Source organism: Camelus bactrianus, chromosome 2 (genome assembly GCF_048773025.1).
Source record: "Camelus bactrianus isolate YW-2024 breed Bactrian camel chromosome 2, ASM4877302v1, whole genome shotgun sequence".
NCBI classification, from domain to species: domain Eukaryota; kingdom Metazoa; phylum Chordata; class Mammalia; order Artiodactyla; family Camelidae; genus Camelus; species Camelus bactrianus.
In genome coordinates this window covers 91470499-91484697 of record NC_133540.1, presented here as the reverse complement: position 1 = coordinate 91484697, position 14199 = coordinate 91470499, and the positions used below count along the sequence as shown (strand labels likewise).

The 14199-nt window shown below is 42.2% G+C and overlaps 1 protein-coding gene across 2 annotated transcripts in view; it reads left to right on the top strand.

The window, feature by feature from the left end:
- The window catches only part of LOC105065303 (uncharacterized), a 418567-nt gene that overhangs the window by 163977 nt on the left and 240391 nt on the right, over nt 1-14199 (top strand). For both annotated transcript variants that reach the window (XM_074346104.1, XM_010950390.3), the window contains exon 3: nt 13140-13193. In XM_074346104.1, the coding sequence (XP_074202205.1) occupies nt 13140-13193 (54 nt within the window). The remainder of the gene's footprint in view (nt 1-13139; nt 13194-14199) is intronic.

Below are 14199 nucleotides of genomic sequence, written 5' to 3'. Positions count from 1 at the left end.
CCAGCCATTGTGAATATGAGTTTGTGTAAATTGTGAATTCACATTGTGAATAGGAGTGTGAGTCTGGCATGGCCTCTGATTCCAGAGTTCCCTGGGGCAAGGGACATAATCAAATAAGTGCAATATAATGTGAAAAAGGCTATTATGGAAATATGTACAAGGTACAGAAGTAACACAAAGGAAGAGATCACACAGAGAGGATGGAAGACACAGAAGAGAAGAAAACCAGAGTCAGAACTCAGTAGCACTTCTTCAAAGAACACGAGAAGCTTCACAGATTTGCTTGTTATTTCTTCAAGGCACATGTCATATCTCATTCATCAAGAGATCATCCCAGCAGAACCCGACCTAATGCCTGCAACATAAGTGCTCAGTAATGTTTGTTGAATAAATGGGCCCAGGGCAGTTGGAAAGAAATGAAAAAAAAAAAAAAAAAAAAAAAAAGCATGGGGTTTCCCCAAGCCCTGGGGAACACTTTAATCATCTCTTATTATCCTTTCACATGGAGAGCTTGTGCAGGTGGAACTCAAAATAAACGCTCTGAAGAAATGAAGATGCAGTAATGTAAAACTGGGCTAAGGGCCGCATCTGTCAGCGCTCTAATTATGAAATGTGCTTACGGCAAGCTAGATCTTTTATTTTTATTTCTGGCGTGCAGGAAAATTGTGTAGCCATCGACTTCCTGTCAGACCATCACTTGGAGGGCCTGAGATAATGCCACATCACCATTCATTGATTAACGACACTGCTGGGCTCTTAAACAGGAACCCATCACACTGAGCCTTGCAACCTCCATTCTTGTTGTGCGTCCATTTAAATGATTTGTAATAGCCAGTAATTATGAAAATGTCTTTCCTTCTTGACCTTCTCCCCCCCGCCCCCAATTTACAGGTTAGTATTTCATCAGTTTGGATTACAAATTAACATACTGGTGGGGTGTTTTGTTTTTTTTTAAGATGGATCTGTTTAGGCATATATGAATAAACAGAATTACTATGAAAAAGAAAATGAGAAAGACACCGTCAGAAAGCCTTATGATAAAAGATATTCCTACCACTTTAGCAATAAGAATCCCTCCAAAGGTTGAGCACCTCAACTTCATTGCCCAAGGCTGGTTGGCAGTTTCATTACCATCTTACCTGAGAAGTCTGAAGGAGAGACTCATCCTCCAGCACCTATAGCTAGGCTTGACGCTTAACGGTACTTCGTAACCACCTACCCCCTCCACCCAAATAACTACATACGGTATAATGTTTTTCATTGTTTTATCTGACTGATGTGTAGTTTTCCCAAGCTAATTTTTTTTTTTTTCCTGATCGTATCCTCTCTCTTGCTGCTGGAAAGATTATGCTTTCCTAGAAAATGAGCTATAAAGGCTCCTGGAATGTTTTCTCAATTACTCAGACCTGCAAGCATAGCTCTGTGTGTGTGTGTGTGTGCGCGCGCACGCGTGTGTGTGTGTGTTGAAAGTGATCATTGACATCACTTTTCTTTCCTCTCAGGTACTGCATAGTATTCACAGTATAAGTCATTATCCATCCAGTTTAACCAGGAGTGTGAAAAGGTGACAGCATACAGTCACCTGGAGGAGTGTGAGGGAGGTCATGCAAGGGAGGAGAAGGCCAGTCCCTAATCTCTGCCCCCACCCACATGCTCTTCTAGAGCCCAGGCTTCCAGTAACCTTGGAGCTTTCCCCTTGCTTTCTCATGCACCATTATGGGCTTCAGGGGCACAGATACATCCTGTAAATAGGCATTTGTGAAGTCTGTAGGGTGAATGCGGCTGGAGACAGAGCTGGAGACAAAGTCCAGAATTCTCTGAAATAGTAATAATAACTGCCATTTTTTTGAGCACACGTCCTCTTAAATTCTCACATAATACTCTAAGGTAAATGGCCTGGTTCCCATTTTATACATAAGGGATTGCGGTTCAGAGAATTTAAGAGATGAGCCCTAATCACATAATGTGGGCAGAGCCGGGGTTGGAGCCCATGCCCTTTCCATTAAGCTTCCCTGCTCCCAGGAGGAATAGGGGCACCTTTGGCAAAGCCATGCTTTTCTGTGAGCATCTTTTAGAAGAAGGGCATCACGTTGCTAAGAGATATTCAATCACCATGGCTTTCTTCTCTGTGCTTTTGAAGGCAGATGGTGATGATTGCAGGGTGGAGGTGGGAATGGAGAGGAAGGTGACAAGGAGGATGAGACTTCAGATCCTGGGGGCAGCCAGGAGTCAGCGTAAGATGTGAATTCTCTCCTGTTCACTTCGAACATGCATATGAGGAGTCAGGAGCTGAGAGTAAGTTTAGTAACAGCACTTCTCGCTACATCAAGGAAATGCATAGCCTTAGGGATAAAGGAGAATCAGGATAATTAATTTGGAGAAAAATCCCTACTTTCTAAGACTTATGACCATGGTGGGTTATGCTAGTCATTTGGAAGGGTCTGCTTCTCAGCTCCTCAAGGGAATAACTCAGTTCCGGCATGTCTACCGCCCTGCGCAGTGTGAGCAAAATGCTGTTTCCTCCTGTGAACTATTTTCTTTATTCCTCATTGCTTTCTTCAGCTTTACTTTGTGCCAGACCTGAAAGTCTGGAGCTGTCAGCTCTAGTCCAGCCCCTGCAGAGCCCAGTGGCAGGGTTCCAATTCCTGACGGTGGTGTGTGTGAAGACAGTTCTGCGTGCAGGGTGATATTTATGGCTTTGTCAGCTGTTGGCACCATAGAAATGGGCTTAAGATGGCCAAAGGAGCTTTAGTGGATGATGAATGTTTGTTTAGCATGATGATCTAGGGAGCTGAGTTACAGGACAGCCTCTCAGCAGCAGGTCCATCCTGGTCCAGAACGTTCCCTAAGAGAAGAAAGTCCTGGTTCAGCAGTTAGTCCAGGATCAAATGTGACCAAAGATGATGAACATTTGCCTTGGAGCTGCTGTTTACTCTAGAAGGTCCTCTGTCTGCCATGGCTTCGTGTGTGGTAGGCATCTTCTTGTCCTCTTCCCTGACCCATCCTAAGACTGGGTGATTGAAGGGGCTATGTCTTTGTTTCCACTCTGCTCTGACTCCATGGCTCAGAGTCACCTGATCAGCACCCTGACCTTAGTGTTAATATTTATTTCTGAAGAGTAAGACAGAGCTACATAAATCAAAGTACCAGTACTGTTAACCATATACAAAGTGTTTTAAAGTACATAATTTTCATTTCATCCTTAAAACCTTCCAGGTGGTGAGGAAAAGTTTACTGTGCTCTTCTGAAGACAAAAGCCAATGATTTAATCAATGTTACAAGAATAATAATCAGTGGAATCAGGACTAGAGCCAGGTGTTTCTGATTCCTAGAGCTGTACCCTGAGGTAGACCAGCTATAGCTTGCAGGCCAACTCTGGCCACTGTCTGTTTTTGTATGGCCTGCAAGCTAAGAGTAGTTTACACATTTTTAAATAGTGGGGGAAAGACAAAAGAAGAATAAAATTTCATGACATAAAATTATATGTAATTCAAATTTCAGTGTCTATAAAATAAAATATAAGCCTAAAATATTTTTCATATGTCCCTTTTTAGAAAAAGTTTGTCCAACCACTGTCACAGATGATCAGTAGAGACCCCTGGTACATTCTCTCTGCATCAGTTTGCTAAGGCTGCCGTAAAAAGGACCATGAACCGGGGGGCTGAAAACAACAGAAATTTATTGTTTCACAGTTCTGGAGGCTAGGCCCAAATCAAGGCGTCAGCAGAGCCATGCTCTGCCTGAGACTCTGAGTAGACTCCTTCCTTGCCTCTTCCTAGCTTCTGGTGTTGGTCCGCGATCCTTGGTGTTCCTTTGTTTGCCTCTGCATCCATCCAGTCTGCCTCCGTCATCACATGGCTGTCCTCTCCTCATCATCCCTCTGTGTGTATCTGTGTCCAGGTTTCTCCATTTTTATAAGGACACCAGAGTTACTGGACTAGGACTCACCGTACTGACTTCATCTTCACTGGGTCATCTTCAAAGACCCTATTTCCAAACAAGGTCACATTTACAGGTACAAGGGGTCAGGACATAGACACCTCTTTGGGGAGGACACAGTACAGCTCATAACACATTTCCTGCTGCAGAGTGTTAGCCCCACATTATTATCATTCTTCTATCATCATTCTTCCTTCTTTCCCTGCCCCCACCCTGTGCCCCCTTCCCTGCTTCTCCCTCTCTCCACCCTCTTGCTTTCCTTACCTCATTCACTATACATTCAACAAACATTTCTGAAGTTCCTACTGTGTCCTCATTCCTGTGCCCCTCACTGTGCTAACGTGTAGTGGCCGAAAATGCTTAAGAATTGGCTTCTGGCCTCAACGAGCTTACAGTGCAACGCAGAAGATAACCACCTGTGGTTAAGTTCCATCAGAGGGGTTTGTGTAAGGTACACTAGAGATTTGGAGGCATCTTAAGGTTCTAAATTATCACATAGTGAGTAATCTTTCATAATAATTGATGTGGTCTTATTTAAGTACCACAGTAATTAACTCAAAAAGTACAGATGCGAATATACATTGAATTGTAGTGCAAAGTCTCCTCACTGTTCTTTTGAAGTCAAAATGTACAGAAATCTTCTGCCCTTCGTATTTGCCTTAGTTCATTCAATCTCTCTTCCCTTAGCACTTATGTCAGATGAGGATTCTCTGCTCTGGAAAGAACAGTGGGATGACCCTGAGGAGGGGCCTCTGGCCTTGTTATATTAAGTTGATGGCTTTTAGGGAGCCTTGGTCTGCAGCTTTGTGGGGTGGAGCTGGACAGCACTCAGGGCCTTTTGTCTCAGTATGTTGCATTTTGTTGTGTTTTCTTTGAAGCTCTTTGTTGCTCTGCTCTCTCCTCCTGGCACTAATTGGTTACATTCAGATACCTTCGTGGAGTGCATGAAATGTGTTCTGACAGCTTCTCCTCCCCCTGCCCCAGAGCTCAGTGTCCCCCTGGTCTTGCAGGATCCTCCTGGGTCTGGGGTGTGAGGGCGCAGCAAGGGAGGAGGTTCGTCCTTCTGCAGGGGTGCAGGTGGGGACCGCATCCTCAGGTCCTATTGTTTTATCTCTGTGCAGCTTGTAAACCATTGAGTTCCTCGTGGTCCCTGCAGATTCAGAGCTTCCTACTGGTTGTCAGCCCCAAAGATGCTAACCTGGTGGAAGCATGGAAGACCCACTCCCTGTAGGAGCAGGGAACTGGTACTAAAAAGTAACACCTCTTCTCCTCTTCTCTTTAAAACAGAGCTCTAAAAGTAACACATATTCTCTTCCTAGGGTTCAGAGTTGCTGCTGACCTTAACTTGGTATCTGTACTTTGTATGTATTTCTCAGTCTCTGTTCTCCGTAGCCCTTATAAGGGAGGTTTTTTGGTCTCTTTGCTAAAATTCACTATGCATGCAAAGGCTCTTCAGCTTTTGCAAATGGTGCTGAGTAAGAAGAAATTAATATTTATTTAACAATAGTCTGCTCTGTTAATTTTAAGTGGATTTCATATTGCACCCTGATGCTCCCAGAGTACAGTTCTCACAGCACAGTCTACCCCAGAAATACTTCTGAAGGCCAGTGACGAGCTGTGGTTTGAGCACTTACTAGTGAAGAAAATTTGGGCAAATCACTTAACCTCTCTGTTTTCTTAGTGTCCTAGAGTTGAGCGTAGGACTACTTCATAGGGTTGTTTTGAAGTTCAACTGAAACAACGTGCGTCAAGGAGCTTTAGAAATTGGAAGTTTCATGTAAATGTCGGGAGGTATTATCACTATTGTCCTAATTAAAACTGGGCTATGGAAATTCCAGGCAGAGATACCGTTTCTTCTTGTGTGATGTCCTAAAAGGCATGATTATCATTGCTATTAATTTGCTTTGGGTATTTCTTACTGGTTCTCAAGGTATGGTTACCAGACCAGGAGCATCAACCTTACCCGGGAATGTGTTAGAAATGCAAATTCTTGGGTCACACCTCAGACCGCCTGAATCAGAGCCTCTGGGGGTGGGGCTCAGCCATCTGTGCTTTGACAAGACCTCCAGGTGATTCTTCTGCCACTAATGTTTGTGACCGACTAGCTTAGAGATGTGCCCAACCGGGTGTGTGTAGGCTCTGATATTCTTTACCTGGCTTTTCTTTCAGACATGGAAGGGATTCTGAAAGACAAAAATGTGTGCATCTAAAAGTGAGTTGTCCTTGTCAGTTGACCTCCCAGAACGTGCCTGCCAGCTGGGTGTGCCATTTTCAGCATTGAAGTAGATCCTAGGAGTACAGGTCCTTAAAGCATCACCTTGGTTAAACCCACTCTTGTTGGAGATATGCTGGGGGTCCAGAGAGGTGCCCCCTACTTAAGTGGGATAATGACTTAAGTGAATGAGATGACTGGTAAGCTATTCAGTGAAATTCAGTAGAGTTGCACTGAGCTTGATTCCTTTTCTGGCCACCCTTAAACTTCAGGTACCTCCTTCCCTCTAATGGTCTTTAGTCTTCCTCTCATGAACCCCCACCTCTGATGTGCTCTGACAGGTCTTAGAAACAGCCAGGTGCCCCACTGCACACTGTGTACTTGCCCTTCATGTCCCTGGATGGCACCTACGCCATGGCTGTCATGATGGATAGGTGGACAGTAGTTGCTTGAGTAAAATGAAAAACAGAGCTCTAAAGGTAATTAAGATGGAAGAGGGAAAGTGGTGGGAAAAAAATTAGGGAAATCATGGTACTCTTGGGATGATCCACAGGGCAGAGGCACATGATAGGTGTTCAATAAGTATGTATGGAATGAATGAATCAGGAAGGAATTGTGTGTTTGGGGAGCTAACCTGCCTACTTAACTTACGAGCATCTGTCTCATTACAAATGAACAGACATTATGCCTTGATTGAGTGAACTATTAGATATGTTTAGTTTTAAACGCAGTCATAAATAGATTTGATCTTTCCGTGGTTCGAATTCCCTCCCATCAGCTTTCCCTTAATTATCCACAAGTGTTCCAAACCTTCATTAGCTAAATAGGATGCAGATGATGGTCATTAGTCTGGGATATAAATCCTGCTGGCATATTCAATGGCTTTTCACTTGGTTAATTGAAATTTTCAGTATTCATGGACTACAAGAAAACACTGTAATTTTATCATTTATTCAGGGGTATAATTTTTTCCTTTAGCTGGTTGTGTTTTATAATTATGCAGTTTAAAAAAATAAATATGAATGCCACACTTTGCCTGGAGGGGAGACCACTGTTGTTAGCGCACATGTGTCAATACTGGTCTGGGAAAGCATGAAAACCAAATGGGAAGTCACACTTTGTCTAGAAATCATAAAACTGGCCAACTAAAATGTCTAAGAAACCATCTAAGTAGTATGTGTACTTTGGGGACCCATCGATTTAAGTGTTTAAGAGACTTCCAAATTGTTACTAATATGAGTAGATCTGGTCTTGACATCTACCAATGAATAAGAACTCATTCAGTTATCTGTGGGGTGCAAACTGCAGGCATCAAACGGAGATGCTTTATGCAGGCATCAATCCTTTAAATGGTTCTTTGCTTTCAACTGCATTTGACAATTTATCAAAACTAGCCAGCCTCTGGTGATACCTGATTGAGAGTGAAACACACACACACACACACACACACACACACACACACACACACACACACACACACACAGGAACAATGAATACTTGAAACAAAACTTAATAACGTTATCATCAGAGATTCAATTTCTGAATTCTTTAAATTTTTATAATCCAATACTTAAGCAGTTCTTGCCTCTTGCCCCCGACATTGTTCCAATTTAATCGAGTAAGTGTCATATGTTTGCTGTTTTAAAAACATAAATCCTAGATATAGACAATACGTGGCAGAAATTGGCTCAGTAGAGGCAGAGTGTCTCTATTTCTGTTCTTTTTCCAAACCTAATTTAGTGGGAATGAAACAACATTGTAATAACTCTAAGAAGTAAACTCGTCTTTAAAAAGGGGTGTAGAACCAATGGAGCCTCTTTTCAGTGCTCAATCACTTTGCCAAACGCACCCGCCAGTGAGGATGGAGTGAGAAGCTGCCCTTCCAGAAGTCTCTTTTTGTAGGCTGGACTGGAGGAGCCATCAGTTGTGGCCCTCCATCCAGTTCTCTGACCAAGGCCTTAGCAGCCTCAGTCGTTCATCCCAAGTCACTCTTCCTTCTGGGTTGCTTTAGCCTTTTGGCCCACTTGGAATATTTCTATCAATGGTTGTTAATGTTAATTTAAGGAAGACATGTTTAAGCACATCAGTCTTCTAAGTGAACCTTTATATATATATATTTAATATATATCAGTCAGTATGTAATTTATGTCTGTCTCAAAGTTGGATATAATGGCATTTTGTAAGTTACACTTTTGTGAATCCGCTGTGAAAGCCTCTCTAGCCCTGTAGATAATCAGGAGCAGACCATGTTATTCAGCCAAGTGTTCTGTCCTCGGAGGATGGAGGAAAGAAGTAGGCAGTGAGCTCACTGATTCTAAACAATGCCTGATAAAATCAGGCCCGTTTTCTTCAAAGTAGCAGGGTCTCATGGCCTAAAAGAAAAAAATTAGGGGGTTCCTCATTTCATAATGAAGAACGCAAGACCTCAAGGCCAGCAATCCGTCTTAAGCTCACAAGGACGTCTATTAAGAAGAGAGAAGAATTAAACGCCTAGACGCCTGAGCGAGTGGTCCGCTTGTTTATCTGTCCAATGACTCCATCATAAAAGACCGGCAAAAATATAAGCTCTGATAAGGGTCATGTTCAACTCAAGCACATCAGCCACAGTCAGTATCTGCCCTTGGCAAAACTGTGTCAAAGTAAATTGTATCATAGTGGACAGAGCAATGCTCCACGCAGATCTCTGAGCACACTGCCCTCAGCTGTCAGCCCTCTCAGGAAATTGCCTTTGGCTGAAAGAGACATTGTGCCCAGCGTCTGCCCTCTTCCCAGGGCATCCCTTTCCCTCACCCCAGCTTAGGACAAGTCTAACCCAGCTTCATAGCTCCCCATTTGGTTGGCTGAGACCTTTGTTGAATTTGCACCACAGCCCAACATCTCCCCCTTCTCAGTCCTGCACCTTTCCCTTCCCTTCTCCAAGTGGAGATCCAAGAGCACTCCCTAATAAGCCTCGTGCTTGCTGATCTCCATCTCACAGTCTGCTTTGCCGGGAGCCTAACCTGCGACCTGTGTGACCTATTTCTATCACCATTGAGTGTCTGGTGTCTTTGTGATGGAAGTCTTCATTTCTCTCCTATCGAAATCTGCTTTTGAAATTAATAAAAGACAAGAAGAACCTGCTTGTAGGAAAAAGAATGAATAAATTTATTCCCTCCAGGGTGTAACAGACCAACAAATTACAACACATGAAATTTCCAATTTTCCCCTTTGCAGTGACTCTTACACCCTAGCATCCCTTGAGGGATTGTTATGATTCAAAGTCTTACGCTGAAAACAGCTCTAACAAGTGAAATTTCAGGCATCAGTATATAAATGGACAACAGTGAGGCTTCACCTTTCTAGATTCATTTCAGGAAATTGCTACAACCGTCCATGTATAATACGGCTCACCCCATGCTGGTCACCCCGCCGACAGCGTTAGATGCCTGTACTCTAAAAAAGTCATTGTGCTTCTTCATGCTTGAGCTCCCGTGACAAACGCAGCACCAGGCGAGCTGTGCTGGAGGGACTCATTAGGAGTTTCCTCTTTAGTAGAAAAATATTGATGCAACAATCAAGAAGGTCATAGCATGGGTAAGCCATGTTTTGAGTCTTTCATTTTCGCTAATTAAAGTGAACGTGTTACTGGAAGATTTAGAAAGCCCACCCAGAGTCATTCACGATAGCTGCAGTTAGGAAACTGGGATGCCAGCTGAAGTTTTTCAATGGAATGAAATGAGACTGACCAAGCGTATAGGTAAAATCCCCTTAGAAAATGGCCAAATTAAGGACGTGGACTCTCATTGGCCAGACCTCTTTTACACTCGTCTCATGTCCTGAGATTTCACTGTGTATTTTGTCCTTTGGCTCAAGTGGTTCTTTGCTACAAGTGTAACGTTTAGAGCTGCCTGTATTAATATTTTTAGGGAAGCTCATTTTACCCATCTCTGACCCTAATTTCTCCTCCAGAAATTGTTCTCAGGTTATCTGAGACTGTTTTCGAAGGTTGAATAGTATTGTTTAATTTCGAAGATCATTTTCCCAGGGGCCAGAGCACTAATGTCGGAATTCTTAGACATGTTCCTTAATTTACTCTCCCCCGTGGTGTATCTTAAGCTTAGTTAAAAACGCAGTTAGAGTCACTCAAGTTGCCCCCGTGTGGATGACCACACAAAGTCTTCAGTAGCTGGAATTTCTGTCTCCCCTAGATTTTACTTCCATTTAGGACAGAGAATGAAACTAGAAATCAGGAACAGGAAGAGAACTTCCCACCATTAGACTTCTGTGTCCTGGAAAATTTCCCACTAGTCAGGGAATCAGCATCATTTCCATAACCAGCTCCTTTAGAGTTTAGACCTGTTGTTCTCGACTGGGGATGATTTTGCACCCTGCTCCAGGGGACGTTTGGCAATATCTGGAGACACAGTTGGCTGTCATGACTGATATGGGGAGGCGGGTGTGCTACTGGCATCTGGTGGGTAGAGGCCAAGGATGCTGCAAACACCCTATGGTGCACAGCACAGCACACACATCCCCACAATAAAGAGTTATCCAGTCCAAAACATTCATAGGCCTGGCCCTGAAAACGTGATTTAGCCAAACTAAGTGGATAACAGACAATAGATACATGCTCGATGGAGAGAAAATGTATTTCACTCTTCAGGACCCTTGCGTGTCTCTCCCTTGGCTTCACTTTGTAATGCTGCGACATGTGAGGCTGCTGTTCCAGCAGTGTGCTTCCAGAACAGTGTTTTGGGGTAAGGACTGCAGTCTTTTTTTTTTCCCCATCCAGTGCATATTTAGTGGTTACCTTTTTTGTGCCGGGCACTGGGCCAGGTAATTGGGTTACAGTGAAGAGTAAGTCTTCTTGGGTCTTTATGTTCCTCTGAAAGCGAACATTGAGGTCTTTCTCATGATATGGTACAAATGCATAAAGATGATGGAAGGTCATGAGAAAAACATTTGGTGGGAAGATTGTAGGGGTGGGGTGTGGGAGCTGTCTGCTTCCTTGGCTCTTCTCGCTTTCCTTACTGGACCAATTTTGACTTTGACCTTCCTTCTTTTTTTTTTTTTTTTTTTTTTCCCACCACCCAAATTTGTTCTTACTTTCCTCTTTTAATTTAAACTTTCTGAATAACATGTATCCCTCCTCTTACAAACAAAATGAAAACACAAATAAAAACTGCCAGCAAACCAAGTTTAAAGATCACACCCAACCTAAACCTTAAATTTAATTTTTCTTCATTAAAGATGCTTTTCTGTATGTTTATCCATGTCTGTGTTTTCTGTCCTTTAATACTGCCTATATTTTGGGTCTGAATATGTGCTGGCTCAGATTCTTAACTTTTTCTATGGGTTGTCCGAAAATGAATCAAAACCCTAGATGGGCTGATAAATATTTTTATGTTGCGTGAGGCAAGAATGGGAAAAAGTTGAAATACATTAGATCTTTGAGCCATATAAAACTCTTTATTATACATTTCTTTTAGTTCTTTTGGTTCTATTCAACCAAAATAAGATAGTCAGTATATATATATATATACACACACACACACAACACACATACATACATATATACACACATATGCTTAATGTGTAAGCATGCATATATTATAAAGCAACAACAAAATAATAAAATCTTGAAAACAATCTAATATTCATCAGTAATGGAAAGCCTATATAAAGTATGGTATATCCATATTGTGGAATATTATGCAGCTATTAAGAAGAATGAGTCACAGCATATTTACCTAGCAGTCCATAAATCCGTATGAGAAGAAGCTGATATGGTTTACACTCTTGTGTGCTGGAGGTTAACCTGCGGAAATAGAAGAGGTGTTCTGAGTTCATAGACTAGAAGAAAAATTAACCCCAAATTATTGTATCAACTCTACCAATATTTTATTTTGCTATCTGTACATTTATAGCTTTTTCCTGTATGCATTCATGCATTCATGGAATCAGGCCTTTTTATTAATGATTCTTTCACTAAGAACTATAATAAAACTTGGACACAGACTCAAAAAAATAAAGAATCAATCAATATGGACAGATTGGAAAGATGTTGATAATATGGTCTTAGTAGAATGGTATAATCTCAGGAAAGAAACTTCTCTATGTGCATGTGTAATATAATACATATAATCAATATGTAGTACTTATATATTTGCATAAAAATAGACAAGGTGTGGAAGGATGAACACAAATTTTTACTATTGGTTACCTCAGAAATATAGGTTAGAAAGGGGGCTGACTCATTAAGAATATATATTAGTTTTGTAATTAAAGAGAAAGTGGAAAATTTTACAGAAAAAAAAAATGTAATACCATTTATGTGGTCGACCATAGCTCCATTGAACTCTTCATAGAATAGTCCAAATGCAGCAAACTTGCTTGTAAATCTCAACTGGCCTTGAATGCTGACGTGAAGTGTCTTTTTAGTGGCTCATCAGGCCACGAAAATATCCACACAAATATGTGAAAAGTCAGTCACGGGGAGAATGAGGGAGCTGAAGAAAGTGGGGAGGAGATGGCAAACCCCAGGTCTGCTGTTCAGACTCATACATCTCGCGATGGGGAGAAGCTCCACTCCATCCCTCAGGCGCATCACAGGTCTCGCTTGAAAGATGTAGGCATCTGACAATTTGCACGTATCTCTTTGTGATCAAGATGGAGTACTGTGGATGGTTGAGAACGTGGGTTCTGGAGTCAGACTGCTTGGCTTTCTTTCCTGATCTAACTATTTCTGAGATATGACAATTAACCTAAGTGTGCTTCAGTCCTTTATTTGTGAAATGAAGATAAATACAAGTAATAACGAATGTTCCAACTTGGAGGGGGTGGCAGTGGGTGCAGTGAAGGGCAGACGCTTGAAAAACGCTTGAAAATCCAGAGAAATCAGTGGGGTTACGGCAGGTGGTACCCACCTGGGATTGGCAATGCACAGGGCAGCATCAGTATCATTGCGCTTTGACGGTTCTTACGTGTCTCCCCCCTTCTTGTTTTGCAGACCACCATTTTCAGCACATTGGCCAGTGAGAAGTCCTTATCTGACTGCAAAAAGGTAAGTCAGCCTCCAGGAATTCCAGCCAGCTGTCAGAGTAATAAAAGGCTTCAGAATTGATGACACTCAGTTGAAAAGCTCTGGTATCAGTGAGAATGTTCTGCTGACATATTGTCATCCTCTTTCCCCAGAGATGGAAATTTGAATGGTTCTTTTTAAGGATGTGGAAAACTCTGTTACAGTTGACAGCATTTTCTTATAAAGAAGCCTTGGTTCCATATATTTCTATCTCGCTATTATCTGATATTTTATTCTGCAAGATGAGCATCAAGGGAGTTCAGGCCAAGCGGCATGGCTGGTGTCTGTATCTTTGTTTGCAAATTTAAATCTAATAAACCTAAACCCACTACAATATAAAAATGATTTTGTATTTTGAAAGCTGATCATAGAGCATAAAAATCTGGTTTGGATTCACCACAGTCAAGTTTGAGAAGCTGTCATGCTTTGCAGAAGGATTAGCCTCGCTGGCATCCGAGGGAAGCCGCCCCTGTAATGGATCGTGTCTGAAGCCTGCCTGCTGGAGCGGTAGCAGCATGTCTAATTCCTGGCCTTTGCAGTCCAGGGGGCACTTTTATCTGCCCCTTTAATCTTAGGTTTAACTAGATCTTCTCCTTCTTGAGGGGAAAGAAGTGATTTCACAGTCTGAAAACTCAGATGAATCGGTTGACACTATCTATTGATATGGAAAACCAGGTGCATAAAGTGTTGGCCCGTGTCTCCTATGTTAGTGACTTGGCATTTCTAAGGATTTTATACCATGACATTGTTTGCTGTGCTGTTTCCATTTCTGAATTTACTAGATATGGAAATAGGTAGCAGGAATCATCTTTGAAGGTGGCGGGTCGGCCCACTGTTCTGAATGCCATCCATTTCTTTATCTTGAGAGTTGTTTTTATTGCTTATTAAGTCTCTGATTGAGTTCTGCAGTGTTTGTCTTGTTCTCAGCTTCCCGAGGGTGAGGTCCATGTAGAAAATTGTAGATCTTAGAAAACAAAAGGACTTTTGG